General features: G+C 29.0%; 5 protein-coding genes across 5 annotated transcripts; 4 read left to right on the top strand and 1 right to left on the bottom strand.

The window, feature by feature from the left end:
• The first annotated feature begins 579 nt into the window (after positions 1-579).
• Positions 580-1,307, top strand: BX663DRAFT_516665 (uncharacterized protein). The gene has a single exon (XM_051528627.1). The coding sequence runs from the start codon at positions 601-603 to the stop codon at positions 1,222-1,224; it is 624 nt and encodes a 207-aa protein (XP_051380816.1). The 5' UTR covers positions 580-600; the 3' UTR covers positions 1,225-1,307.
• Positions 1,308-2,393: 1,086 nt separating this feature from the next.
• On the top strand, positions 2,394-3,516 carry BX663DRAFT_516656 (uncharacterized protein). Its single transcript, XM_051528626.1, has 3 exons — positions 2,394-2,631; positions 2,711-3,043; positions 3,144-3,516. Exon 2 carries the CDS (start codon positions 2,869-2,871, stop codon positions 3,022-3,024), a length of 156 nt encoding a protein of 51 aa, XP_051380815.1. The 5' UTR covers positions 2,394-2,631; positions 2,711-2,868; the 3' UTR covers positions 3,025-3,043; positions 3,144-3,516.
• Positions 3,517-5,623: 2,107 nt separating this feature from the next.
• Positions 5,624-8,175, bottom strand: BX663DRAFT_476387 (Cupredoxin). The gene is made up of 8 exons (XM_051524265.1): positions 7,981-8,175; positions 7,756-7,899; positions 7,606-7,687; positions 7,440-7,533; positions 7,303-7,383; positions 7,084-7,232; positions 6,843-7,002; positions 5,624-6,777 (listed from the first exon to the last, which is right to left on the bottom strand). Exons 1-8 carry the CDS (start codon positions 8,130-8,132, stop codon positions 5,888-5,890), a joined length of 1,752 nt encoding a protein of 583 aa, XP_051380814.1. The 5' UTR covers positions 8,133-8,175; the 3' UTR covers positions 5,624-5,887.
• A 525-nt stretch (positions 8,176-8,700) lies between these two features.
• On the top strand, positions 8,701-10,338 carry BX663DRAFT_458105 (iron permease FTR1 family-domain-containing protein). Its single transcript, XM_051523894.1, has 3 exons — positions 8,701-9,343; positions 9,423-9,751; positions 9,816-10,338. Exons 1-3 carry the CDS (start codon positions 8,855-8,857, stop codon positions 10,150-10,152), a joined length of 1,155 nt encoding a protein of 384 aa, XP_051380813.1. The 5' UTR covers positions 8,701-8,854; the 3' UTR covers positions 10,153-10,338.
• Positions 10,339-13,066: 2,728 nt separating this feature from the next.
• BX663DRAFT_148302 (uncharacterized protein) lies at positions 13,067-13,813 on the top strand. The gene is made up of 2 exons (XM_051521597.1): positions 13,067-13,522; positions 13,596-13,813. The coding sequence occupies exons 1-2, from the start codon at positions 13,152-13,154 to the stop codon at positions 13,717-13,719; spliced, it is 495 nt and encodes a 164-aa protein (XP_051380812.1). The 5' UTR covers positions 13,067-13,151; the 3' UTR covers positions 13,720-13,813.
• Positions 13,814-13,964: the final 151 nt, after the last annotated feature.

Raw genomic sequence — 13,964 nt, 5'->3', positions numbered from 1 at the left:
TATATCAGCGAATTATGAAAGCATCTAACAAAGAGCGTTTAGAGAGTAAGTATAATAAAGTCATTTCATGCAAGCCTATAATTTGATAACATATATCTTTTGTTTTTTTCTACATATATAATGCATAACAGAATTAACTAGCACAAAGAAGTATAAATGTATCCATCATAAACTAACATGATTTCTTTTTTTTTACTATACTATACTATACTATACTGTACTGTACTATACCGTACTGTTCTGTACTATACCGTTCTGTTCTGTACTATACTATACTATACTATAACAGTACAATCTTTGCTAATACAACTGTCTTCCTTTTTATATTAGAAGAATAAGTGTATTTTTAAATTGTTTGTACCTTATTCTATTTATATGTTCAATAATGTGGCGTGCATATCATTTTGTGTAACTGGAGGCTTATCCTTGTTACAACACTCGTCTTAATAATATGTGTATACAAACAATGAATTTTTTTTTTTATTTTCTTCCCTCTTCTCTTTCATTTACTTTTCTTTTCTTTAAGCTATACAACAAATGGAGCAAACACAAATATTAGAGCATCCCAATTATTTTACAGGAAATATAGATACAATCCCAATGGAAGGACAAATGTCTACTTTTGCAGCAGCAGCAGCGGCAGCAGCAGCAGCAGCAGCAGCAACAACAACAACAATAAATAATAATAATAATAATCAACAAGCTTATCATCAAACTACAGAACAACATCAACCTTATTTAATTTCACCTCCTATATATTCTTCTAATAACAATCAACAGTTTCAACAGCAACAACGACAGCAACAACAGGCAGCAGCTTATCCATCTATTAATTTTTACTATGAGATACCTCAAATACAACCTACAATAACAACTAGTACTGGTTTACTGAGTACGGCTACTAATAACACTACCTTAGCTATCAATCCTTCCATCTCTACTCCTATGTCTATATCTGCTATAAATACAACAACTAAATCTTCTATAGAAAATAATAAAAGATTATCGGCATCTATGATAGATGAAGATTATGTTCAAAATCTTACTAATGAGTTACAACATACAAAACAATTACTTAAACAGTACCAATTACGTACAGAACAATTAATGGAACTAGTAAAGAAGCAAACAGACAAAATTGCCGAATTACGTGAACAGATTGTTGTTACTAATAATATGAATGATAATAAATCAGTGACGGGAACTAGTACTCCACTGTCTTGATTTTTTTTTTCTTTTTCTTTTTTGTTTTTGTTTTTGATTTATTAAAATAGCGGATAAATAAATAGTAATAATGATAATAGTACTCGAGTTTATAATGGTTACCAATATGCTTATATAATATAGTATGAATATCAAGGGAAGAAAAATTAGGTCAAATGTGTACACCATCATAGTGTATTATTATAAATTTAAGCATAGAAAATATATAATGTACCATTGCGACTACATACACCCCTTCGAGTGAAATAAAATAAATAAATAAATAAATAAAAAAAAAAAAAAAAAAAAAAAAAAGGAAGATCACAATATAACTTTTTAATATCTGCATGTGCTTAAAATAGAAAATATTACAAGACGTTAGATATAGTTATTTACTGTAAATAGAAATGCAAACGCTACTATTAATAAATTATTTTTAGGAATTCCTTGATTTAATCTATTATTGAAGTCAATGGTATAAATCAAATAGAAATAATAATGGAAAGTTAATATAATCTTTTTTTTTTATATACATGTAGCATGAAGAATCATTAAATAATATCTACTAGTATTGATATAGTTCATGAGGAACTAATAATTACACAAATTATATATATGTTTTGGATGTATACTAATTTCTATAAAAAGCTCGAGTACAAAGGTATATGTATAAGATTCCAATTTTTTTTTTATAAAAAAAAAAAAAAAGATATGCCATAAAGCAAGCTAAATAAATCTAAAAATTATAAAGACTTGCTATTAGTTAGTAATGGCTGACCAGATGAGTTATAGACTGGTAGCTGATATCATTATTATAAGTATAAATAGTAAAGGTCAAGTGAATGGCAGTGATATTTTAAGCTTTTGTACACATAATGTATAATCATAAGAATATACATGATGACTATTTTTAATATCAGAATTAAGGAGTTGTATAAACATTAGTTATATGTATTGATTAAATTCAATATTGTTCTATAAGAATACATGAATCGGATCTAGGGAACACAAGGCGTGTATCGTTTGTATTCGTCAATCAACCAAGAAGAAGGAAGAGTATATCAAAGAAAATGAGAACGATATAGTCTGTGGTATTTAAATCTAAATTACAGAAGCTCAGGATGTGATGGAATTTTTACCTATCAAGTTAAATAGAAAATCATTCTCCAATTGTTGAATTTCTCAATTACCTTTACCGACCAACAAATGAGTATTATGCCCGTTCTTTAGATAACATCAAAGAAGCTTCAATGAAAGAAGTGTTTGCTACTATTTGAAAAAGACACAAATAATTCGACAAGAAGACTGTACTATCTTTCATTTAGCTGGTTCAATAACCAGGAACTTGATTTTTTTTTTTTACTTATGTGTGGAATAGCAGGAACGCAAGATCTTGAAAAGTGAAAATCAGGAAATAAGATTGCCTCTCTTGAGCATACAGGATGATAGATACTATGGTATTACTAAAATGGTATATAGATAAGTAATTTATGCTTAGATATCGTACCACTGCATCAAGTACAAATTAATAGTTTGAGAAAAAAAAAAGATGGCTTCATCATCATTAGATATCGTCGTAAATCGGACTCGACAAACGAAGACAACTTCATAAACTTATTGCAATGTTTGGTCAATAAACATTACCAACATTCTCTTGTTGACAAGATGTTTGTATCGCCATGTAGTAATTCACATTCTTCTTTCTCAGAAAGAGATTTGCTAAATCAAAATGAAGTATTTACTCAATTAGAAAACATCCATGAAAGCACTGAAGATAAACCAACAAAACCTTTAATGTATTTTCGGTTCAAACCAGCCTAGATCCAGCAAACAGTCCCTCAGGTAACAAACAATAACAACACCTAATAATTTAGGAACAATAAAAGCATAAAAATATGTTATTGACTTTTTTCCTTTTTTTTTATGAAACTAACTTCAAAAGATTAGAAAGAGATCAACTGTTAAATGATAAAGAAGTAACCAAGTTACTTGATTACTGAAACCTCATGCAAACAAAGGTCGAAATAATAGTGTCGTTTTCTTTGATCATACTAAGCCAACAAAAAGAGCGCAAAGGATTTGAAATACTGATAAAAGCTTTTCATTTATTTTAGCACTTCTTTTCTGTAAAATGTGTTCTTTCTTGAATGTTATCTCTCTTATATTTTAAAGGAGGAAAAAGGTCAGAATTGATTCGTACATTAGCAAGTTAAAAAGGATTTATTAGATCTTCGTCGAAGCAAATATTGATATTTTCAAAATTTTCTATTCTTTTTAAAACTTTTTCTACGTTCAACTGACCGTGTTTTAAACAACAGCAAAAATAAATAATACATGTTGCTATCTCCATTATAAATAAAAGCTTAACCAATACTTTCTTTTTTCTATTAAAAGCATGTACCAGTCCTTTTTTTTTTCTCTCCACAAATTTTAGTCAGTTTAATTTATTTTTCTTATGCCCTGTAGACTTATAAAATTTGTATTGATGACAAAAAGAAAAAAAATATAAAAACATATTTTTTTTTTCTTTTTTGAACGATCCAAAAATTTGTCTTTTAAACGCAAAACACTGTATTGAGTTATTGTTTCTCTATTTGAATATTCTTCAGCTAATCAGCAACGTCAATAATCATTTATACGTTAAAATAAACCACAGTTGCTTAGTTCATATTTTAACATGATATGTTTATTTGGAAAATGGTACCTCACAGAATAGATTCAAATAAATTAAATTTTGTTCAAATATGTATATCCATCTTTTTTTATTATTTATATAGGACGCGTAATCACAACATTTTTATTAGATAACGTATTATAATATAAAGCCTTTTTTTTTCATTTTCATTTTTATTAATATTTTATATAAAAAAAAGGATGCTTTTCTTAGTTCTCAAATCTCTTTAAAAGAGACTTGATACTAACAGGATTAACCACGAGAAGGTGAAAGCATATCTAATCCCAAAAATAAGTTTTCTATAAACCAATACCCATGTTGGGTCTTTTTTTTTCTTTTTCCTTCTTCAAGAAAGATAGACCAATTTCGACTAGTAGACACTTGGCAAAGTACCAACCTGACCCAAGCCTTGCTAGAAGAAAAAGATAGGATTCTTCACCCCATAACCCAATAAAAAAATACAGTTGGATGTAAGTTTCATTGGAAGCCGGGCTAAACATTCTGACCTGTAGCGTGGCGAAGTGGAAGGAATCCAGATATATGAAGTGCACGACTTGACTATTGTTTACCTGAGAATGTCCCTTCTTTGACCCCTAGCATCTACTTTTGACTTAACAGTAAATACAAGTTGGGATTCTTCAACTAAATAAATAGATGAAAAAACCACGGTCAGAAACGTAAGCTGTGCATCCTTATCTATTTTTATTTTATAAACAGCAACTAGATAAAAATAAAAAGAAGGAAAAACCTCCAAAAAGAAAAACAGAAAAACTAAACCTTGAGATAAGCCCTTTCAATGGTGCAGACAAAGAGTACGCTAATCTCCCTAAAAAAGGAACAGGTTTACAATTTCCAACCCCAAGTATCCTTTTTATTTCCCTCCTCCTTTGGAAATAAATCAAACTTGAGCAGTCAAAATTCGATAAGGTCCCATCAATTATCTAAGGTTGCAATAACCCAAGGTGAAGGCGGATATGCATGTAGTAACCAAAAGAGAGTCTAGGCCCTCTCCTTTAGCCATGTTATAAACGGACAGTTCTACAAACTCAAGTAAGCCAAGCTATGTGACTTGAGCACACTTCATAACCCTGACTTTCTCTAACTTTAGGAAAAAAAAAGAAAAAAAAAGGCAACATTTGTGAAGAAAAGAAAAGAAAAGAAAAGGAAAAAATAAAAAAGATAAGAAAAAGTACTTTTTTCTCCTTTTTTTTTTTAAGGAGAACGTATCAAACTTTACTTTATCTTTTTTTACACACGCATGTATAAATGTTGTTTACTCTTCAAATTAACAATGTAAACAAACGTATAAATTCCCTTTTTCCCCTTTCCTTTCCTTCACTTCCCTTTTCTTTGAATATTCTTTGAGGCTTCTGAATGTAAGGCATGAAATAGACGTGCATATTACAATTAAAAAGAAAAGAGATTTATCTTTGTTGTATCTTTTTTGTTGTTGTTGTTGCCTTCTTGTTGTAAAGTAAACAAATACTTGGCAAATAAGTGTAACACAATGTACTAAAAAAAAAATTCTTCTATCTTTTCCATTTCTATTTTGAAAGTCTGATCGATCTATTGTGTACAACAAGTTTCATATAAATGAATGAATCTATTTCTCCTTGCACACTACCAGGCAATTGTCTTTCCAACTTGGCTTTGACTAAATGAAAAAAATACATTTACTGTAATCATTATTCACGAGGTAAAGACTTATACAAGTTTTTTTTTTTTTTTTTTTTTTTTTTTTTTTTTGATAGCTGTCCAGCTCTTGAGCCCATGCGTTTAGTTCGTACACAAATTAAAAGGAACAATGTAGAACACAATGCATTATATTCTTTTTTTTTAAAAAAAAAGAGACCTTAAAGCATATAATTATAAATATTAGGTAATATAATAGAGTAGGGGAGATTATACAATAAAAAGATAATGTAAATGATATAACAGAGAGGAGGAAAAAAAAAAAGTAAAAAATAAAAGAAAAAGAGGAATAATATGTGTTATAGATATATATATTGTTTAACGACTAGGAGGTCTTCCCATTCTCTTACGAGCCTTTTCCTGAGGGTCGTTTAAGGCATACCAAATAATCGTAAACATACCAATCAAAGCACAAATACAACAGCCAGCCAAAGCACCTTTACCCTTTGCAGTGAATTTATCAGGAATCAAAGTAACTCCACTTGGAGCACCTGACAAATCAAGAGCCATCTTACCAGCAGCATTACCAACACCAGGGGTTCCACCAGCTTCGCAGATATCAATAAATGCTTGAGGTAAACTCATTCGCTTTTGAGCAACATCAGGAGCTTCAACAAAGACGACAGCCAAACCAGACTCAAGGTGCCAATCAATATGACAATGGAAAAACCAAACACCAGGATTATCTGCTCTGAAACGAAGGATTTTGTAACCACCTGCCTCAACTTTAATTGTATCGCGACGGAGAGGATTATCATTAAGCCATTGAACATTAGAACGATTACCATCAAAGACGCCATCACCACTAGCTACAACTTGAAAGACATGGCCATGAAGATGGAAAGGATGAGCGTTACTATCTAAATTGTTAAGTATAAGTTCAACCATATCTAAATGTTTCAAGATAAAGGCTCTTGTTTGAGGACCATAGACTTCTTCATTCATTGAATAATTGCCACTAGTGAACAAGGTATTGGTGGTAGGAACTAAAGGAGGAAGATAAGGAAGATCATTGAACATACCACGGTTCATACCATCTGTAGTTACATCAAAGTTGAAAGTGAGATTCACTTGATGATCGGGCTCAACAGCATTTTCTTTTTCAAGAGGAATAAGAGAGATATCTTCAAAGGTGCTATCCATACCAATATCATGATTAGGGGCAAAGTTTTGATGGCTTTGGTCATAATAAATTGGAGCAGTAGCATCTAAAAAAAAAAGGAGAGATGAATATTAATATCCTTTGTTAAAAGTATCAAGTAAAAAACTTTACTAGGATTCAAATCATCAGGAACAGTGTCAAACATGGTAGTATCCATATCACCGTGCATATAATAATTAAATTCTGTAGAGTTTTTAGCGGTAACAAGAACAGAGAAACGCTGAGCAGCAGTTAGATAAATACTATCAACAGTTTCACGTTCGGTGTAGACCTATATATGTATATATAAAGAGAGAGAGAGAAATAATACTGTTAATAAAATTTCAGAAGAACTCTTCATTATAAACTTTACGCCATCAACTTCAATAATATCCATACTATGTCCATCAATGGTATAATAAAATGTGGCAAAACCAGACATGTTGATGATACGAAGGCGATAGGTTTTACCAGGAATAAAGTTGAAGGTCACGTTAGCATTGTCATTGATAAGGGCAGAATCTATGAAAAAAAAAAAAAGCAAATAAGACCTTGAAAAAAAATTTTTTTTTATATATTTGTTCAGTATTACTTGGAACAGGCTCAGCGCCAGTTGGATTATAAACTGACATGAAAGTTTTCAAGTTATCATAACTTGTAGCATGATACCAATCTTTTAAGAAAAGTAGAAAGTTAGAGGAGGATAATCATTTAGATGGTATGTATTACCTGAAAGGGTGACAATGATTTCTTCATCATATTTATAGGGTTCTTCAGGGTTATGAAGGATAAGAGGGAAACGCAGACCATCCATATATTGACCCTATAGTGTTATAATGAATATTTAATATCTACATATATAAATATATACATATTACAAAAAAAAGAGCTTTACCATATAATGACTGTGGAACCAGTATGTACCATTTTGGGTGATATTAAACTCATACTTCAAGTCATAATTTGGAGGAATTGCACTATAAAAAGAAATAAAAAAAAATATTAAAAGAATACATACATAGTGCCGTAGAAAATTAACTTTTACCATTGAGTGACCATAACAGGGCCATCCATCCAGTTGGTTCCATTTTGAAACATACCATGAGCATGTAAAGAAGTGGGTTCATTTAAAGAGTTATGGACATTCATAACCAAAGTATCACCATAAGTAACATTAACAGGAGGAATACTGCATATTATTATTATTATTTAAAAAAAAAGTTTAACTTTAGAGTTATTGTTTTTTTTTCTAAAGCCTTATTATACTTACGGCCATTGACCGTTAATACCAACAACCTGACGGGGATACAGGTTATCAGGATTTACATTTACATATGTAATATTCATATCATAAACAACACGAGCGGCATATGCATAGCCTAATGAAGCAATGCTCGCTAATAATACAATAAATGCATGCATTTTTACTAGCCTTTTTTTTTGGAAAAAAAAAAAAGATAAAAAAGAAGGAAGTAAATAAATAGACCTATCTTTTTCTGATTTTCAACAGCGAAATTTGATATTTTTTTTATCTGATTTTATTCCTTACAATAACAAATAAATAAAAAAAAAATTACCCCAAATTGTTAATCAATAATGTTTTAGATCTGTATTTATCGAAATTATGTTTCTTAAAAAAATTTACAAAAAAAAAAAAACTGTAAAAATCAGATAAAAAAAATTCTTTATTAATCATCAGACTCGTGGAAGCAATCTCTATACTGCTTGAATACTTTTTCTTCTTATTCATTGGTATTGGAATATTCTATTAATGCTATAATAAAATGTAAAAAATAAAAATTTTATTTACAAGAAGCAGTAACCAGCATTCTTAGTCTTTCTATTGGATCTAAATATAAAAAACAAACTATTTGTTATGTTAAAATGAAACAAAAAAAAAAAAAAAAAAAAAAAAAAAAAAAAAAAAAAAAGACGCCTTATCAGTTTCCAAGTCAACCTATTTCATGGTCCTAATTTACACATATTCTTAATCTTTTCTCAAATACTATTTAAAGTTCCTACTTTCATACTCATCATCATTCTATATTTACTTATCTTTTTTTTATTTATTTATTTCCTACTTTATCTCCTTTTTTTCGCGATTAGTTGAAATAAAGAAGTAAAAAAAAAAAGGAATATTTATAATGTCACAAGATTTATTCAATGTTCCTATCTTTTTTATTGTATTCCGTGAGACATTCGAAGCTGCAATCATTGTCTCTGTCTTATTATCTTTTGTAAAGAAAGTGTTTGATCCTAACACTTTGTTGTATAAACGTTTGCGCAATCAAATTTGGATAGGAGCAGCGCTAGGTTTATTTTTGTGTTTATGCATTGGTGCAGCCTTTATTGCTGTTTGGTATACTGTTCTTACTGACCTTTGGGGTAATTCTGAAGATATTTGGGAAGGCGTCTTTTCTCTTATTGCTACTATTATGATTTCTATTATGGGTTTGGCTATGCTTCGTACTGAAAGGATGCAGGATAAATGGAAGCACAAATTAGCAAAGATTTTAGAAGAAAAGGGCCACAAAATTGGTTTTAAAGCTTGGATGCAAAAGTATTCCTTTTTTTTCCTTCCTTTTATTACCGTTTTGAGAGAAGGTCTTGAAGCTGTTGTATTTATTGGAGGTGTACGTTATTACTTACAAAAAAAAAAGTTTGTATTATTATATTATATTTATCTAATTTTTTATTTTATTTTTTCTCTAGGTCTCTCTTAATGTTGTTGCCAAATCTATTCCTATTGCTGCTATTATGGGCTTTCTTTGCGGCTGTGCTGTAGGCTATGCTATTTATCGTGGTGGTAGTCTTCTTCATTTAAGATGGTTCTTTATCTTTTCTACCATTATTTTGTATTTAGTCTCTGCTGGTTTAATGTCTAAAGCCGTTGGATACTTTGAACAAAATGCCTGGAATCAAGTTATTGGTGGTGAAACAGCCGAAGAAGGTGGTTCTGTTATTAATTATAAAGTTACAACCGCTGTTTGGCACGTTTCTTGGGGTGATCCTGAACAAAATACTGATGGCAATGGTGGCTGGTAAGAAGAATAGATGATACATATATATATAATGTAATATAATTCTTATTTATACCTTGTTTAGGCAAATTTTTAATGCTATTCTTGGTTGGAATAATACAGCTACCTATGGTACTATTATTAGTTACTGTCTCTATTGGATACTTATCTCACATGCCCTTATCTATATGTATTGGAAAGAAAGACGTAATGCGATAAATAAACTCCAAAATGGCGAATGGGAAGAAGATGCTGATGTTGCGCTTGAAAATGCAAAGAACTATATTGACAAACAAGGTCAAATTGTAGGAGAAACTGTGGTTACTAGAGATAATCCTATGACACCCACGTCAAGTCAAAAGTTTGAAAACACAATTGAACTTGATGAAATGATTGATAATCATTTACCACATTTAAAGTAAACTTTTGCCGCCTTATATCTCATTAAATCTCCTCTTTCATTATTATTCTTGTTTGTTTTATCCTATACACTACCTCTATCTTTGTTACAGTATTTACTAATATATCTTTTTTTTTTGTTAATCCCCTGATCTTACAAAATAATCACTTTATATCTGTCTTTTAATAAATCAACCTTAATAATACAATTGTTTCATTTCTTTGAATTTCAGTTATCAGTAATATTATAAAATTGTATTAGTTAATCTGATTATCTAATTTTCTCTCATAAATAAAAAGAAGAATAAATATGTATGCTTTGTTTCAATAATGCACGTAATAAAAAAACAACAACAACAACAACAACAAAAGACGCGGGCATATATCGTATTATGTATAAGATTGGCTGATATTATCAATCTTATTGTTTCTTGATTTCATCTTTTCTATTCTCCCCCCAAAAAAAAATCTGATAAAGATGTACCCGTGTAAAAAAAAAAAAATCTAATGATGCTTGCTGTACTATTCCAGGTAAAAATTTTCATTCTGAGTAGTTTTATTGTTGTATTTAATATATTATTTTTGCTTGATACAGGTTCATCATTATAAATTTCTTTTGAATAGATCTGCTGAAATTTAGTAACTACATTGTTTAAACTTTTGTTGTGTAACAATGGAAGTGTTATCTCCATGTCCTGATTATAGTCGCGTCTATCAACTTTATATGATGGTCATACAATAAAGATCATTCATCACTTTTAAACTCAACATTCTAGAAACAATCTAAGATGGATTCCTTGTATTTTGCGTTTAAAAGTATATCTTTTGAGTCCAGAATCGGTAGAAATACAAATAAATTAGATAAAAAAAAAGGAAATTTCACAATGAACGCTTGACTATTCTAGAACGCCATCAAAAATTGCTCATAATTTCATCGCTTTTTAAGATTTTATGTTGAGCTAAAAAATAAATAATATGACTATGGTCAATGATAATTTGTCAAATGTTTTTGTTTGGACTAACGAGAGGAGGTCAGATAAAAAAAAGGGGGTTTCAACATTTTTTTTTTTTTTTTTTTTTTTTTTTTTTTTTTTTTTTTTTTTTTTTTACTATACTCGCTTCACAAAACATTTAATGTCATTTAAGTTAGTGCTTAGACCAGCCCAATCAATTGCTACAAGTCGAATTTTTTTTTTGAAAATCTTTTTAAGCAGAATAAAAATTAGAAAACCAATACCTGTTGTTTTACCTATTATAAATTACAACACCTTGACTATGTTAGTTGATATTTATAGTCTATTTATGTTTTGAATGTCTCTGTAGTATATTTTTTCATTCGAATTGTAACAAAGATTCACAAATATAAGATGATATTTGACTTGTGAATTTAGTTACATTATGGTTAAACATGATCTTTATATCAAGAAAAGAAAATAATAGAAAATGAATAACCTAACATAATTAACCAGATATTTTGAAAGTTATTTGCGATCATGGCTACATTTCTCTTTTTTTTACCACCTTACTCGTTCTTTTTGCATCCCATTGAAGGGTGCCGGGCAAAAAAAAAAAAATGAAATGCGTAAAACACTCCTTCTAAAGAATGAGTTTGTTGCTGAAGCAGCCAAGGATTAAAGAGGCTAGATTCATTATTCTAAAAAGCTTTTTTCTCCTTAAATGTCTCAACATGGAAAGAACAATACATATAATAAATTTAGCTTTTATAATGTTTCAATGACTTTTTATTTTTATTATTATTACTATATTTTATATTTTATACGTTACATTGAGGGCGGAAATATTTATATGAATGGTGTAAAAGCTATAAATTTTTATTAATCTCAAAAAAACAGGTCTAATAATTTAAATACAATAAAAACTAAAATCTGATATAATAAAAAGCGTATATTTAACCTTATCTAAATAAAAATTGATCCTTTTTATTTAAATGAATACATTACCTTTAATCTGATAATAGATAACTGAAAAGATCAAGATATGGATCTGATAACAGTATAATTTTGGTGTATGTTTTACCGATTAAAATCAAGTAAGTTTGTTTCTATAGAACAATATAATGTATTGTTTCAATATTTTTTTTTAAACATATATGTATATATAAATATACATGTTTATATATTCAACAACAGCGATAATCAATTCATCGTGTATAATAATAGGGCTGAGTTTATGACCATGAATCAGAAGAAACTGATAAGATCAATTATTAAAAATATATATGATGATTACTAGTAGTATATATTTATACCTCTTTACATAATGTATGTCACCCTTTTTTTTTTTGTTGATTAATCCAGTATGTATATTGTAAGTTTTATTACATAGCCCCCCCCATGTTCGGATTTCTTTCTGAAATAGAAATTGATATAAGATTATATACATGTCTATAGAATATCACAGTCTCTTTTTTTTTGTTAATATATTGTATCTTTTTAGATAGTAATTTCCTTTAAAAAATACCTCCATATAAGCTCTGAGAATAAGTATGCATGCAGCAGAATGCATTGTATTAATATATTCGATACTGTTTTCTTTTTTACAGTCCATTAGTATACTTGAAATATACTAACTTAGTACAGAACTTTTAATAGATTATTATTTCATTGGATTAGATGCTTTGTTGCACAATAATTATGTAGATATGATGACATAATATCGTGTAACAATAATATATTATTCTCCCTTAATTTTTTGTTTTTTTATCTTTGTTGCAGTGATTCACAGCAAATTTATGTAGTTTTTTTTTTTTTTTTTTTTTTTTTTTTTTTTTTTTTTTCATTTTTATTATTTCTAACATCAAATTAAATATCCGCAATATTTCTAAATTTTGACAAATAATACAACACATTAAGATTTTTTTTTTGTTTTTGTCTATCAAATAATAGAAAGTGTAGTTTTCTATCTTCTTTAATTACTGCTTTTTTTTTTTAAAAAAAAAAAAAAAAAAAAACTAAACAAAACGAATCCATTTCGTAAGGAGAAGTAAGCTGTCCGACACATTATGGCTCACAAAAACAATGTCGAAATTGAAAATGAAATAAATCAACATGAAGAAACACATCGATTAATGACAGATCATTATCCGCATTATTATGGTTCAGTGATAAGCCCTATTACGTCTTCCTCCCCTCAAGGGCTACCTTATGAAGATATTTATTCAGAAGAAAGTAGTGAAGAATTTATATCTTCAGTAAATTTAGTGAATAGAAAAAAGAAGCGACTTCAAAAACATCATAGATCATCTAAACCAAAACTAGTGAAAAAGCTATCTTATATTGTAGGTAGCGCACGTCAGTCTGAAGAGGAAAGTGAATTGGGAGATATCATAGATATGCCTTCAAATGACCTTATTATACCCGAATTAGATCCAAAGTAAAGAAGGAAAAAAAAATGATAATGCTTTTTTTTTCTTTTTCAAGTAAAACTTACATATATGAATATATAGTGCCGATGAAGTGAAAAATTACATAATTCCTTCTAAGAGTAATTGGTTATCTTCAAAGAAGCATAGAGTAAACCTGAGTAACATTAGAGAGAATTATAGAAATGCACGTATTCGTGAAAGGTAGATAATAAAATATGCATTTTTTGGAAGAAAGAAAAAGAGAGCGAGGGGGCTTACATTGGATATAATAGAAATGGCAGACTACCATTAACTGGTATCAATAAACTTAAGGACATATATGAACATAAGACTTATGTTTCTAAAGCAAGAAAGATTCTATTTACAAATCGAAATATTATTTTATTTGTAAGCTAATATATATCCATGATCCAAGTCACATGGTTAATGATCAATCAATAGGTTTACATG

This window comes from Cokeromyces recurvatus (genome assembly GCF_025118155.1).
Source record: "Cokeromyces recurvatus strain NRRL 2243 chromosome Unknown BX663scaffold_21, whole genome shotgun sequence".
Taxonomy (NCBI): Eukaryota; Fungi; Mucoromycota; class Mucoromycetes; order Mucorales; family Mucoraceae; genus Cokeromyces; species Cokeromyces recurvatus.
Note: the sequence above shows the minus strand (reverse complement) of the source record. Positions and strands in the feature narration are given on the sequence as shown.